General features: G+C 42.1%; 1 protein-coding gene across 5 annotated transcripts in view; it reads right to left on the bottom strand.

Annotated features, from left to right (window-relative positions):
• Nucleotides 1-12,117, bottom strand: part of LOC310943062 (peripheral plasma membrane protein CASK) — a gene marked incomplete at its 3' end in the record, with an annotated part of 43,965 nt that extends 31,848 nt beyond the window's left edge. For all 5 annotated transcript variants that reach the window (XM_083908562.1, XM_083908559.1, XM_083908561.1 and 2 more), the window contains exon 1: nucleotides 11,996-12,117. In XM_083908562.1, the coding sequence (XP_083764688.1) occupies nucleotides 11,996-12,060 (65 nt within the window). In that variant the 5' untranslated portion in view covers nucleotides 12,061-12,117. The remainder of the gene's footprint in view (nucleotides 1-11,995) is intronic.
• Between the last annotated feature and the right edge of the window lie 3,699 nt (nucleotides 12,118-15,816).

The following is a 15,816-nucleotide window of genomic DNA, read 5'->3' as shown; positions in this document are numbered from 1 at the left end:
GACGACCCTGACAAGCCCAGTCACCTTTGGCCTGCTGGGTTAATGTGCTGCAGCAGCTGTGTGTCCCATTAAAGGGGGAGGGAAGAGGCTGGAGGTGTGGGTGCTACTCCCTCCTCCCGCCTTCTCTAATCTTACAATCCTTCCACATTTGTGTTTTGCTCCCTTTTTTTTCTCCACCTATGGTCCGAGCTCGCCTCGCGGGCAGAGTCATCGATGCACGGCTGCACGAAGGTTTGAGAATGGCTGACTGACAATTTCTGACATTTTATGGACAAAACGATGACATAACATAAAAACAAAATAATCGTTCCAGAAAATGTGTACAAATACGTGTTACTACTGTTGTCAAGATACTAAACCATGTTACTTTTGCTCCTCAACTCATAAAAGTATGAAAACATGTTATAAATATTAACAAAAACATGTTACTCTTACTGTAATTGTACAACTGTTAATTTTCTTTACCCAAAAAAGCACCAAACATGTTATTAACTTAAATAAATATTCTTATATTACCATTAATATCGTGACAAAACACACACATTACTTCATGGTTATAAATCATGAGGTCCCGAAATGACTGGAAAGCTGCAGCTCCCCCTTATGGCACTTCAAAATAAATCACTAGGACTGTACGTTGGTGGGCCAAGTGGAATTTTTAACACTTTTCTCTATTCATCTTTTCCTGCATAAAAGACATGATCGTATATTCACTCCAGCGATGCTCGTTGCTGCTCTAATACGTGTCAATAAAAGTCATTACCGTCACTAACCAGTGCGTCGGCTTTTCGGTCGAGCCACCGACGCCCCCGCCGCCGCCGCCGCCACGCTCTATGCATAAACATGGTTAGCGATCGCGGCTGTAAATTCAAAGCAGCTGCGTAAAAGAAGTGCCGCTCTTTCTGCAGCATTTGTGCGAGTGAAACGAGGGTAGTGTTTAATAAATTAGATTACATTTGGAGTCATCATGTGAAATTAAAGATGAAATGACCATTCAGCCTTGTGCAGTGGAGGCATTAAAAGTTGCCGTGTGTGTGTGAGAGATAGAGAGAGAGACAGTAGACAAAGACAGAGTGAGAGAGAGTGTGTGTGTGTCTCAAAGTGAGAGACCGCATGCTGCACTGACATCACCACAGCTGTGCTGAGTGGGCTCATACAAAACACCCACACATGGCTCACATCCGACGGCAGCGCTCATCAAACATTAGCCCAGAGTGGCAATCTTTGCCGAGGCCTCACTGGCTCGCTGCAGCTCTCCCCTACGTGCAAATCCAAGTCTGGAGGTTGGGTTCGATTTTTAACATGTCCGCTGAGCAGGGGGGCGGGGGCGAGGGGCAACCTGGGTGTCTTAATGGGGACAGGATGCCTGTGTGGCTGCAGACTCAACAGCCACGTTTTTGCTTAAAGCAGCACTTCTTTGCTCTTCAGGTGCAGGTCTGAAGCAGCGGAGAATAACAAGCGCTCACTCGTCCGTCCAGGAAAGTTCAGAGAGGCAGGGAATGTGTACATGCAGCTGTGAGATACAGAGTAAACTGCTGTGTATGCAGTAAAAACAACAACAACAACCCTATAATCTGACGTCACCGCACTATAAACACACGACACCATTCATAATAAATGGCACAGAAATATTAAATAAGTCCCTGACGGGTCGAATCCCTTTAATCTTTGCTGCATCAACATGGCGGTTCACAGAAACCCCGAGTCATGTGACGTTCTGGATCTTTATAACATCTTCTTTTTTTTTTTACACATCTACGTGCCCTGAAACCAAACGACTCCAAGTCCACAGAAGCGATTCCGAGCGACTAATTCCAGATTAGGCGCCATTTGCCCAACTGCCCGAACTTCAAAGCTGCTAATTTAACAAAGTTTAACAAAGTTCACAGCTGTTACACCATCTTCTTTGAATGCTACAATAATCCAGAGCACTTCTTAATGCAAATTAGGGGAAACAAGCCCTTTGAATATTAATGAAAGAATTACCATTCAGGGTTTGCATACTGAAATCTAGAGCGTATATACCCCTCAGGAGACCCTCTGTACAAAAGCCCTTCCCTGTACATTGAGTCATCCAGGTTTGTGAAGTCTGTCCTCGTCATCGCAAAGAAAACTTCACCTTTTTACGCCATCCATTCACAAATATTGATCTGCTGTGTGTAGAGTGGGAAGCTGAAAGGAGTCGATCTAGGCACCAAAGGGAAGATTCTTGAGTGAAAGAAAGACAATTAATGTGACTTGCGTATTGTGTGGGTGAAGTGAGGCGAAGAAAAAATCAGAATACAACTAACAGTTCACTAATCTGTCAGTTATTTTTTGATAGGAAATGCCAGATAAAACCTCCACAGCACGTCCAGAACTGCTCGTTTAGTCCACAAACTGAACATTTTCACATTGTTAAAAAAGGGAGCAGCAGACAACGTGCTTCGTGTCCACAGCACTTCCTGTTTAGTCGCTGGTGAGGAGGACATTGATACGCTTCCCTGCAGCGGTTTATATATACAGCAGGTCCTTTGTATCATAAAATGATCTGTTGGTTTTTCCACAAGAGAATAATATGAAAGCCAGGCTTACGGGGGGGGGGGGGGGATCAATACAAACAAGGGCAAGGTCTGTCTTTTAATTAATCCGTTTTATCATGATATTACAGCTTTAAAGGAGCTAAAGGAAGAGAGGAAAAAGGGCCAGGTAAATGTTTTGTTAGAGAGACGCCACCTGAAAAAGATAGGTGTGCACCATGTTGGACTTTTTTTTTTTTTTTTGCCAGATACAGTTTTCCCTGCTTGAAATAACGATAATAAACCTGGCTCTCTACATTTTTCCCGGTGCAAAACCGTGTTCAATAATGTGACACTTCATTGATCCCAGCAGGAAACGGGCGACCTCGCTTCAGGACACTGCAGCTGAGTAAACCATGCCCAGCTGCGGCATCGAACCCTGACTTTTCCACATGCAACCACATTTACACACACACACACACACACACACACATACGGGCGGAGTGGAAAAACTTCCCGTCAGATGATTTCGTTTGCAAACAGGGAATGAAGCAACACCTCTGACAGCGCTCCAGCTTCACGGGAATCAAACGAATGTGCACGAATGGAACTAATGAATTCACAGGTATATCATCATATGCACTGTAACATTCCCCCACCTCCAGCTTCTATAACGTGCAGATTTGCCGCTTCCTCTCTTGTGTTAATGTCACATCTTTCACTTTTTAGTGGAACGTGAAGACTTGTCTATGCAAGGTTAATATTTGCTTTAAATTAAAAAAATAAAAATCTAAATCCATACTAGCAGAATAATTTCTTCCTTGGGCCTGAACCAACATCCCAGAGAAAATGTCATCAAAATCTGTCCTTTACTTTTTGAGCTATGATGCTCACAAAACCAGGCAAAAACATCATCTTTTACTCATGGAAATAAGTGTTAATTGCAGCCTGAAAATGAACTGATTACAAACATCCGATAATTACATTTACTTGACATAAATTAACAAATATTCACAAATGCAATGCTGCATTTAATCTCTTTTCACGGGACATCTCAGACATCACGATGAGAGCTATATAAGCAGCTAAAAGTATGTGTTTCAAGGCAGTATTTCGACATTTAACCTGCTCAAAACATCAATTGTTTCAAGTTACGACAAAGGTTTGGTCATTAAAACTCTGCAAACTCTATCAGAATCAATGACACTTTCTGATTTAAATGTCGACAAAGCAATTTTGTAATCCGAGCCAGGCTAAGTCAGAGGAGTGACCACTTCATTGGGTTAGACTGAGTGACACATCCCAATATCCTGGACTCTAATGAGCACCACAGGGCTGACAGAAAGAGCAAGAGCTGTGCTCCAGTCCTATTCAAACACAATCATTACAGACAGACAATGAATTCCCTGTGATTCAGTGCTTTGCCAATAATGTTCTGTTACATCTCCAAAAACATGGGCCGTGGTTACGGCGTCACTGTTCCCTCACAGTGTCGCTGTGACACGATATTCACCATGTAAACAAGAGGCAGTCGGTGCGTTTACACGCACGTTAGAAGTCTGATTTTAAGACAATAGTCTGATTTTCTGAGTCCAAGTCAAGTCAAACTATTCTTAAACGCTTAAACGGACTACGTTGGCATATCGCTTCACCACAAGCATTCACACCAGGTATTAGCATGCGTCTACATCGAGATCCTATCGCTATCCGATCACGTTCACCCCCCGTCAAGTCATCTCCCGCTCTTCTCCTGCAAAGATTTTCAGAAGCAATCTACAGCGTGACATCCATCAATATTATCAACAACAAAACCTATGTGAAGTCGCACTGTTATCGTAGTTGTAAATCACAGCGACCATCACAATCAAACACACACTCGCTCGATCCAGAACTAGCTACAGGAAGTACTGGGGGGCAGTATTGCTCGCCGTTTACAGCCCGCAAGGAAGCAAGAGAAGAAGAACGCACAAATTGTGGCGGAAAAGGCTTGAAAACTCTGAAAACCCAAAAGTTTTGGGAACATTTCGCTGAAAATAAACCAGCGAAACACGAATCTCCGTGAAGCTCAACTCTCGTCCCGTGGTAGCACTACGGCGATGCGCCAACACCTTCGGCAGCCATCGTATCATCACGTACCGCAGAGATATATCGTGGATATAGATGATATCGAGGACGCAAGTACATGATACATTTGTGTTGCAGACTATCAGCCGGAAAAAATCAGTTTCACTTACGTTAATGCGTACTTTACGGCAGTGATCTGTGAATTACAGGCGAAGCTGCTTTGACATACTTCATTTCAGCCCCAGTCGATACTATCGTTTAGCGTTAAACCTCTTTCACTTATCAACTGTGTGATTTGGATCAGATTAATTCGATATTCAAGCTGTAAGAACGTGCGTGAGTTCACTGTATGTAGGTTAAACAGACGTCCAAAATAGGTCATTCGTCTGTACATGTCTGTTTAATGTGGTCACAATGCATGTCTGACCACCTCCCGAGGTGATTTAGCAGATCAGATAACAACCCTCAAATGTGTCTTGGGTGGATTTACACAAGTGGTCAGGAGGATATCAGATTGCAATCTGATCACAAAAAAACACATTTTAATGGCCGGAGCCCTGTGTCCTGTACATCGCATTCGCTTTACAGCACTGTTGTGACGGAAAGGAAGCCGACGCAAGCGCTATTAGCGGTAAAAGTAGCCGTGTTTGTATGGTGGCAGCCATACAAACACTGACTTCAGGTTATGTGAGGCTGCTCCAAGTTTCCGAGTAAAGAAATGGGAGGAAATTGAGATGCAGGCCAACAGTACTGTGTGAGCTGGCTCATAAATATCTGTGTGTTTCAGGGACATCTGTGCACTCTCGGTGCATGTTCTCATCTGCGGCTAATACTCTAAATAAAAAAGAGAGAGCCTCTGCACTCGAGCCCCATCAAGTCAACAAAAAAACTTGTGTTTTTGACAAATAATGCAAGAAATGAAGTGTGTTACACGTATACATTATTACATTTTAGTGAAAGCTGTCGGAGCTGATAATTTAGCGATGAAAACGGTGATGTTTGTGATGAATTATGGGACATTCTAATTAGTTTCCGTACGATTTTTGAGGAAAAGTGACAGCCCTACTATTAAAACCACAACAACTGGTTCACACTGGATACTCGGTTTGCTGCTTCTCACTCACGTCTCGCTCGTCTCTCCCACACCACAAATTATGACTTCACTCTGAGTTATCTCTGACAGAGAACGTCTCATGATTTTTATTTACTGAGACGAGGTGAGAGAGAGAGAGAGGATCTGCAGGTGCTAAAGTCTAGTATTTATGTTTTTTTCATGCATTCAGATTCAGCCTCGACACTAAAAACGACAGTGTGAGGTGTCAGTGTTGGTAGAATGTCGATATCATTAATAACAGATCTATTCTTTGTGTGTTTTGGCTGGGATCTGCACACATCACAGGTGCAAAAAAAATAGACGAGATGCTAAAACTAATATGTAGAGTGAGACTAAGAAAGAAACAGATTTTTGAGCATCTTAAATGTGGATATTTTCTGGTTTCTTTGCTCCGTAGGACAAAGAAATTGGTCAAATGGAAAACAAGACGTTTGAGAAACATTTTTCAATATTTTCTGGACATTTGATGGTTTGTGGATTATTGGATTCATGGAGAAAATAATTGACAGATTAATTGATTGTGGAAATAACATGCAGGGCCTAACGCAGACTCTTTTGGGTCTGTCTTAAATATTTTTTACTCCACAGTACGCTCTCTGTGCTGCCAGTGACAGAAAAATCACATCTTATCGTGGAAAATAATGAGAGGGAAAAAGGTGGCAGTGAGACAAGGGTTTTCCCTGGTGGACAGGGATCCACGTCTGTGTGCAGTAAACACAATCTGAGGCCCGTGCTATCACAGGAACCAGCTCCATCTCCAGAGCGATAATCAGGAAGACAATAGGATGAAAAGAAAAATGTCAGGTTGTATCAAATCCACAAAAAACACAGTAATTATTAACCGCCGTTCTGTAGAAATCAGTCTAATCATGGCTCCCGAGTTTAAAATAAAGACGATTATTCAGCAGCGACGGCTTCTCCACAATGCTCTCAATCCCACCCGAGACGGACTCTGACAAAAGCCGATCAAGAACGATAAAAGACGCATTCTCTGAGAGACTGAAGGCTGGATAAGAGGGTTTATGTACGTTTAAGTTTGAAAGGAGCCCAGGGGCAAAGGTCAGCGAGGGACACGCGACCTTACAACAACACTGAGATTAAATTAAGAGACACAGAAACACCGTGACAAAGTCCAACTGCAAACCTCTGATGGATTGAGTTCATCTCAGCCCAATATAACAACATTATTTTTAGAGGTCGACCGGTTATCGTCTCTCTCTCTCAATGATCTGCTCAAATATAACGCTCTAATAATTACACACGACACATAAAATAGCTTCACTGAAAAAGCTGTGATTTATATCTCCAGTCATATATCACTGAATATTGACTACATGACAAACGAAAACACAACGATTCTGAGATCAAAAACGTGTCAACTTCTGCAATAATAATCGTATTTATTTTTAAATATACACCACAACTGGTGTCAAAAAAATCATCCCCAATGACAAAGTTAATGCCAAAGTTAGAAGAGGTCGTTGGGCTTTAGGGATGCAGTGTTGGACTTTTTGCAGATATCCAATATACCGAAATATCAGGAATGCTTGGCCTGTTAGCCGCTACGATACTTTCCACTGTGCCCAACTGCAGAGGTCATTTAACTTCATATTTTTCATACTTGGTGCAAAATAAATAAACAAAAAAAGCCTAATAGTTAGTAGACAGCTGTGCGAGCATAATCAAGTCAAGGTGGTAGAATTAAGGGTTCCAAAAGGGTTCTTCTACAAGGGCTGAGGTTCTACCTGGAACCATTTGCTTCTGAAAAACCCTTTCCCAAAGAAAGGGTTTTTCAAGGGTTCTTGGTGGAACCCTCCAAAAAGTCCTCAAAGGGTTCTCCTATGAGGACAAGCCGAAGAACCTTATATGGTTCTACTTTATTTCTACGAGTGTCGAAACAGCAGTTTCAGGAAATGTTTTCATCCCTTAAACGCTGTCGTACAACACCAAAACCGAACAAGTACACGTTGCACGTGCACATATATAGATATATGTTGTGTATAAACTTTATGGTGGACATTTACAGTTACAGAAAGAGAGAAAGAATGAAGTAAGCCAGGGTCACTAATGCTACGTAAATACCAATCGCAAATTTTCACGCCACGCCATTTACTGCATTTCCGGTCGACCCGAGCCCGAGTCCCTGACTCCAGAGTCTTATCAGGGGATCTTGGCGCGTTTGCCGATATCCGATTTTAAAGCCAATATCAGTCGACCCCGATAATGTCCGGTTGGGTTTTACATGTTTGATTAAAGGAACGTGCTCAGACAGGCCACGGTGTCCACACCTACAGCAGTGCTGACAGTAAAAACAAAAGAGGGAGAGAGCCGCAGTCCGTGTCTGCGGGCATTATTTATATCCTCGGCCTCAGCGCCATCCCATTCCCAGCTCCACTTGTCTCCATTGATCTGCCTCAGGCTCTCTTCCCCTCAAACCACCCCCTGACCAACCCCACCCCCCACACCCACCCTCGTCTTCCTGTGACACATCCCAAGACACCAGGACTGAGCACACTTGATCCATCAACTGCGGTTTCACAAACCGACTGGCAGGATGAGAGGAATTTTCTGGGATTTTCTCGGACATAAAAGTGGCACTCTGCTTCTTTGCTGAAGCTTAAAAGATGCCCCGGTCCAGACTATTGTTCAGTCGAGTGTTACTCTGCTACTGACCTGCAGGGACTGTGTGTGACTGGAGTTAATGTATATAACTCCACCTACCACAGGTTCATGACGAAAATAACACACCAAACTGCATTGAATTCAAACTCGGGCTGCAGCTGCAACAATTAACTGAATTCTAATCTAATCAGTTAATCATTTTGAACGTGTTTTTGCAGGTTTCTTTGCTCCGTATTACTAAAAACAAATCATTAAAACTTGTGCTGTGCATGAGGTTAACTCACTTTAACGCATGCCGTGTTTCATGACATGTTTCCATGACGTTTACCAGTTAGCGTCGTTAGCTGCATTAGCTCCTTTAGCGCACCGACAGTGGAACTGGAGCAGTCCGTTTATTAAAGGAAAAGAGCAGAGCTACAAGTAACGTTAGCGTACCTGTGTGACTGCGTATGTGTGCCTCTGTTTTTAAAGTTTAGCGTTACTTTAGAGACTCATTTTAACAATCCGGAGTCAAGTAAGTCGTCATGCGTTAACGTTGAAGCGTTAATGCGCCCAGCACTACTTAAAACTTAGTAATTTGGGTTTGTGGACAAATCAAGACATTTAAAAACATTATTTCCAGTGTTGACAAACAAATTTTCTGATATTTTATGGAAAAAATTGTGTCTTCAATCTGCATTTTGTGTCTGCGCTGCATAGTGCACTAAAATATCTGAAATAAGAATAAGAAATACGACTTCACTTTTGGATTAAGTAATTCAAGTTTTTATCGACTAAGCAGGATTTATTATGTCTCTGCAAACAAACATTTGTAACGTTTAAAACGTTTTGTGAACTTGACGTGTATTTGCCAAAGTGAAAATTACGAGGTTTCTTGAATGCATCTCAAAGCAGGAGTTTCCCAGGGTCTTTGAATGCATCTCGTAGCTGTGAACCCTGCATTATTTTCAAAAACCCAAATAGCGTTTTAGCTTTAAATGCCCATCCCTAGATAAAAAAAAAGAAAAAAGTAGGCTATTAATTAGATACCAAATATCATGAACACACCTCAGCACATAAAACTGCAGTATGAATCTCCACAGATGTAGTTTTACGTGCAGTTTTTTCCATGCGGTCAATAAAAAACTGACCATATCTCACAGCAAAAGGTGTTAATATACAGATATAAAAAAGTATTTTAATCATGTTTTACGAGTAAGTAAGCCCATCTTTCAGTGGGAGGAGGACTCCGAGAAAACATTTCCACTTTCCTACTGTCAAATAAACTGCACTAACTCTCCTTCAATAGCTCTCCGTATCCGTTACCAGGACTCCAAGGTAGTGGTCCTGGACCAGACATTAATTAGTAACCAAGGCAACAGGAAGTCTCAGGATGTAGGAAGAGGGCCTGAGGGTCCAGAGAAAGCGTGCCTCTTTCCCCTACAACAAACTTAATGGACCCTCAGACCTGCAGTGAAGTGACTGAGGCTTGCAGGGGGAGGGGCCTGAGTGCTGGTCCAAGACTCTGACGGGTCTGTGGATGAGCCATGTCTGACCACACCACGGTCGTAACATGTACACTGTGGTCACGTCCCATACTTGCCGACTCTTGACCCTTTGGTTTCAGTGTCCCCTGTTTGACGTGAAACCTTAACCACGTCAGTATTTTATCTTGAAAAGTGTTTGAGCAGCTTGTGTGTCTGTGCCCAGGCTGTAAATACTGTCACGCAGCAGGATAAGGAGGAGGAAAATCCTGTCTTCAGACGAGGACGACAACAGTTAATCAATCTGGAATCAGTCGCTTCATGAATCAGCAACTCTTCTAATAATCAATTAATCAGTGCGAGTGTTTCAGGTTATTTCAGCTCCTTAAATGTGAATAAGCTTTGGTTTCTTAGCTGCTCTACGACAGCGGCCTAATCTATTATTCACCATTTTATGGAACAAATTAATAATAATCAGATAAGTCGATGAGAAAAATAATCATTCTGCACTTTAGCATTTTTTAGAAAGGCAGAAAATACAGCGTTTTAATGTATTTTAGCAAGTGTTGGACCCTTGAAGCATGTCAAGCACTTTGTCCTTACATTAAACATCATATCTATATGTATATATAGATATATATAAGCTAAAAACAGAAAATACAGAGTATTAATTCAATTATAGTCACATGCTCTACATTGATTTACAGTTGTGAAAGCACTGTATATCACAGCGCAACAAACATAGAAAAAATTATAGAATAATTTATCCATAAACTGGTTTAACCCTCATGCATCCTTAGGGTCCTTTTCACTTATTCATTATCGATAATTATGGCTGTATATTGGTTATATATCCACTGAAACACAATATGAACTCAATTTCTCATTAAAATATAAAATCCCAAACTACATGTTATTATACATTAATTGCGCTTATACTGAAAATACAGAAAATTACAAAATTTCGTTTTTTGAGGGCATATTTTTTCACTTAAAGGTATAATATGTAACTTTTCTGCTGTGAAATATCTTCAAATGGCAAGCTAGTTTATTAAATAGCGTGTTCTTACATTAGCCATAACAGTTCTGACATCCGTAATTCTATCGTTTGTATTCAGAACTCGGAATTTCCGTGGTCAAAGGGAACGCCTGAACTTGAATTTCTAACTTGGAACTTGGGAAACTGTCACTACGTTGTTTGAGTGTGTGAAATTTCCAGGTTCCCGTGTAAATGGAACGCAGCATAAATGAGACAACACTCCCAACTACTCCCATGATCCTGTGCTGCACCATGATGTCATCAAACCAGGACTTTTGTTGTCGTTATCGCAGGAGATTTACGCTTTTTTCTGTCGCCCAATTAGCTGACATAGTGGGCGGAGCCAGTCCAGCTCCTCCTGGACCGTACTGTACTGGATGGGGTCAGTTATTTTGGTACAATTTGGAACGGCCGGAAAATACACACCATACTGTACCAAACCTCTCGTGCCAAAAATTCAGAAGGTAGACCACACAAATAATAAAAATAATGACGATGTCCCAGACTGGCGTAAGGGGCTAATTTTTCAATTAAAGGTATAATCCGTAACTTTTCTGCTGCGAAATATCCTCAAATTACAGTGACTAGTGACGAGTGTATAACATGAATTGCGACATTCTTTAATCCATAATTCTATCGTTGTTTGCTGCACATTCTGGTCTGGTGACGCGTTCGATTTGTCGTCATGTCGGAAATCGGAATTTCAGAGGTCATGTGGGGGGAAACGCAGAGCAACCTGTACTACGTTGTGGTTATTTTGGTACGATTCCTAGTGGAAATGAAGAAAAATACATACCACACTGTACCTAACCCTACAATGCCAACAATGACATACTGTACATTTAGTATGCCACACAAATAATAATACAAAAAGAGGTTAATATTGTTGGTAATCAGTGTTATACCTCCAAAGGTAATGCCATGATCATGTAGTACATGGAAACTAAAATGTTAATACTATGTAATTGCGTTTGAAATTGGCACCATAAGTAAAAAAAAAAATACCAAAAAGATTGAGTTGAATGATGATTTAAAAACACCAATGTATGGACAGTGACAATAATCAATACACATGATGTAAAATGACAGTTTTTTTAGGACTAAATGTTTACTGTTTTTTTTAAAGGTTGCATGTGTTATTAAATGTTTTTTTTTAAATGTTTTGGGTCGGTGAGTGTAAAGTGACTGTACTTACTTTCCAATCACCTCGCACAGCTCGTAGACATCCTCGAACAGCACGTCGTCGTCCGCCATGGTCATTCAGGTAAAGGAGGATGCTCTCCTCCGCCTTCACCACGGAAGGTTTCACCGTTAATCAATGAAAATAAAAAAAATGTCCCCCGGTTTTTTTTTTTCCTCTCCCTTCCTCCTCCCAGTGAACGGAGTCACTTTTATTGTGCCAATGTTGTAATCTGAACCAGTCGGTGTCCGTGTCAGGAGAACCACAGTCCGGGTTACCTTCTTGCTAGCAGCATTAGCTGTCACTCTCCGCCGCGGCCCCACCTTCTCCCTCTCTTCCTCGGCTATTCTCCCGGTGCACACAGGCTAAGTAGCAGGCGAGCTAGTAGTTAAGGGAGCAACCGCGGAGCAGAGCCCGGGGCGTGAGGGGGGGGATATTTCACGCAGAAAAACAGCCCGCTCGCTTCGCATGCCCTCGGCTTTGTGTCTCACTCTTCGGACACAGAAACTGACCAACTTCCCGCACCGAGAAAGATGCTCGCCGCACCGCAAGCTAACACGGAGAACGGTTGGCTAGCTGGGGCTTTAGCCGTCGACGGAATCACCGGTTGGCTCGCGCCGTTATTGCGCCGTTATACACTCACACACACACATACACATACATACACAACGATGGCTTTATCCCACCGAAATAACGTGACGTGACCGCGCTGCGATGCGCTTCAGCTTCCCGAGCTCAAATGGAAGACCGTCACGCGCATGATGTCCGCCCCGCTGCACGCGCCGTTCGGCTGAATATCGATAATGATAACGTATCCTCGCGCGCACACGGTCCTGGTCCTAGTCCGACTCCTCCGCCGCCGCTGCTCCTGCTCCAGTTCCTCGGATGCTGGCTGGCTCTGACTGGCTGGCTGCTGCTGCTGCTGCTCCTCCGACTTCCACAAACGCGAAAGGCCCCTCCCTCCGTCGTCCAGGAAACTGCAAGCAGCCGGAGCCAAAATGGCCGCCGGGAGAGGAGCTCGACGCGAGGTTTCCGCCGTCACCGGGGGCCAAGATGGCGCTCGACGGGGGTCCGATTTAGTCGCAGTTTCCTAATCTCCTCCCAGCGTTGCATTCAGCGTATCCCACGCAGGCGTCGACCATCCGAAGCCCATTACCTTACGTCAGCCTTTACCCTGCTCATCCCCATCCTTTAATGTGCTGTTTTATGACTCTCTGAATTTATTATATCACCTGTCAGTAATCAGTCATTTACCGCTCTAGTCTGCATACACGGACAGGGAGGGTGGTGCATTCACTGACACGGAGTTTAAAGAGGAAAACTGCAGTTGTTTTTTTTTTTTTTAGAGATTCCCAAATTCACATGGGTTTCTTTGGGGAGGTTCCCTGAGAAAAAAAATTAGGTGACTCCACCAGACACTACTTCACCTAATAAACTGAGCAGTGTGGCCCTCTGCTGCTGTCTTAGCTGTATATTCAGATTATAATTGGATTTTGCGTAGTAAATCTTTAGTTGATTAGATTTAAGATCAAAAACACAAGACACCATCAACATATTAAAGGTGCCATATGTAAGAATGTGGCCAAAAACGGTTACTACATTCAAATTCAAAATACCGACATCTTTTAGGTTTTCAGACATAACTGGCAGCCCGTGGTTGCTTAGCAGCTGAGACTCTACTGACTGCAATGATTGGTAGACGGCGGTAGGTGGCGCCACATGGCAAAACATGATTTCAAAACAAAAACATGATTTGCAGTCTGCAAAATATTTTTTTAATGCAAATATTCTGGCTGTACTGTTGTTGTTGGTGAGTTCAGTTTGTTATATGAACATTATTCCTGAGTCTCTGAGACATAATTAGGAGGGTTTTATGGCCAGTTGATTTAGATTTATTACATAATGCACCTTTAATAACAGCGTTGTTGGCATGAGAAGTCATTTTATTTTTACTTGGTTCTCAAACTGTGGGAAGTGTCACACCAGTGTACCTCTGGTGGAAAATTAAACAAAAGATAATAATTATTAGAGTCACCTAATCTGTCCCTCCATCTTAATCTAATTTCACTATACGAGTGTGTGAAGTATAATGTGAGGAAGAGGAGGAGGGAATAAATCTGCCTCCTGTGAGTGTATTTTAACATTTGCAGCACATAAAAACATTTTAACTCTAACTCTAGTTTTTTATGTGTTTTAACATTGGTATAATAGTGAATTTTGAGGGCATCTTTTTTTTTTTTTATTCCGCGTTATTGTTCTGCAGCTGCTGTAGCATGAGGAATAAACGTGTGAGGGCAATAAAGCGTATATTTGATTTAAAAATAATAACAGATATTTGTGTCTTAAAACCATTAAAGTGATCTTTTTGGCCCTGCATGTGTTTATTATGAGGCTCAGCGTTCACCACTGACATTTGTGTAATCCCCTAAAGCCCTCTTTTCTCTCTTAGGTAATGAGGAATATATATGTATTTTTTTTTTTTGCAACAGCTACTTTGAGGTGTAAAAAGAGATTAACGTGCGCTGATGTTCGGATTAAGTTGCATTACTTTGGTGTAATCTGTGTTGCAGGTGCAGGGGGATCCTGTAATGCAGGTGGAGTTTCCTCAGGTGTGGAGGGAGGATTAGCCATGAGATGAGTTCATGATGCCCCCTAGAGGTAATGAGAGGCAACATATCTAATCACTATAACACAAGGTATTATACAAGTGCAGCTCAAACTGTAATCTACATAATGTTTCTGTTTGGAGAGCATCTATCATTTAAAAAAAAAAATTAAAAAAAATGAAATTTGAGTTCAGCTAAAGCAACAAAGTGACAAATTAAAATGATGATCTAATAAAAAATAAACCCTTTTTTTTGGTGAGAGACAAAAATAAAAATATTTTTTTCCCCCCAGGCAGACAGGTGAGCTCCCCCCCACCACCCTGGTGCCACTAGAGGGCGCTGCTCTGTGGTGGTACCCTCTGCAGTTTCCATGGCACAGCATCCCTTCTGTTCACACAGCTCCCCTCATTGGTTTAAACCCCCCCAGCAGCTAGCAATAATGTGATTGGCTGTTGATGTGGTCATCATACTGTATGGAAGGCTGTGTGTGTGTGTGTGTGTTCTTGAACAGCCTCCCATTCAATAGGTGTCTGCAGAACACACACATTATGCAAACACACACACACACACAATGGTTTAGTGAGAAAAAGCAAATATGAAGGGATGGAGGTTAAAAGAGAAAGATGACGAGGAGAAAGAAACCAGGGGGACACGATGCATGGGGAGAGGTAGACATGAGCACAGTTTCCATGGCAACGAGGAGGGGGAGCCGTCTTTATAATGTGTTGTATGTGGAACTTGCAGTGCGTGAAACACGTGCACACGAAAATACTGTGGTTTTATCAAATAGACCGATAATCAGCAGCAAAAAAAATATGATAATCCAATTCCATTCCCTGGTTTTTTTTTTTATATACTTCTTGAATTATGCCAATCAAAACATGGCCAAAAACATAGTAAATGTAATAAAGTATAAAAGAGGATATGACTATAAGAATATATGCCACAGCCTTATGTCACATAGAGAATGAAAAAAAAAAACATAAAATATTAAAATACATTTAAAACAGCGTAATTATAAGCTATAACACTTCTATTGAAGTGTGCTTTTATTTTTATTTTATTTTTTACATATTTTGGCTTCGTTCATTCCTCCAAGTAGTTGCTTCCGCGTTTATTTCCGGGTTGTCGGCACCCTTGCGCGTGCGCAGTAGTGTTACGCCCATAACGTGAACGAGCCGTCCATGAAGAGAAGAAGTAATGATGGGAATACGCCGATTACGTGCGCTC

The sequence above is a fragment of the Microchirus variegatus genome, assembly GCF_963457635.1.
Source record: "Microchirus variegatus genome assembly, chromosome: 22".
Lineage (NCBI taxonomy): Eukaryota > Metazoa > Chordata > Actinopteri > Pleuronectiformes > Soleidae > Microchirus > Microchirus variegatus.
This window is presented reverse-complemented; position numbering and strand designations above follow the sequence as displayed.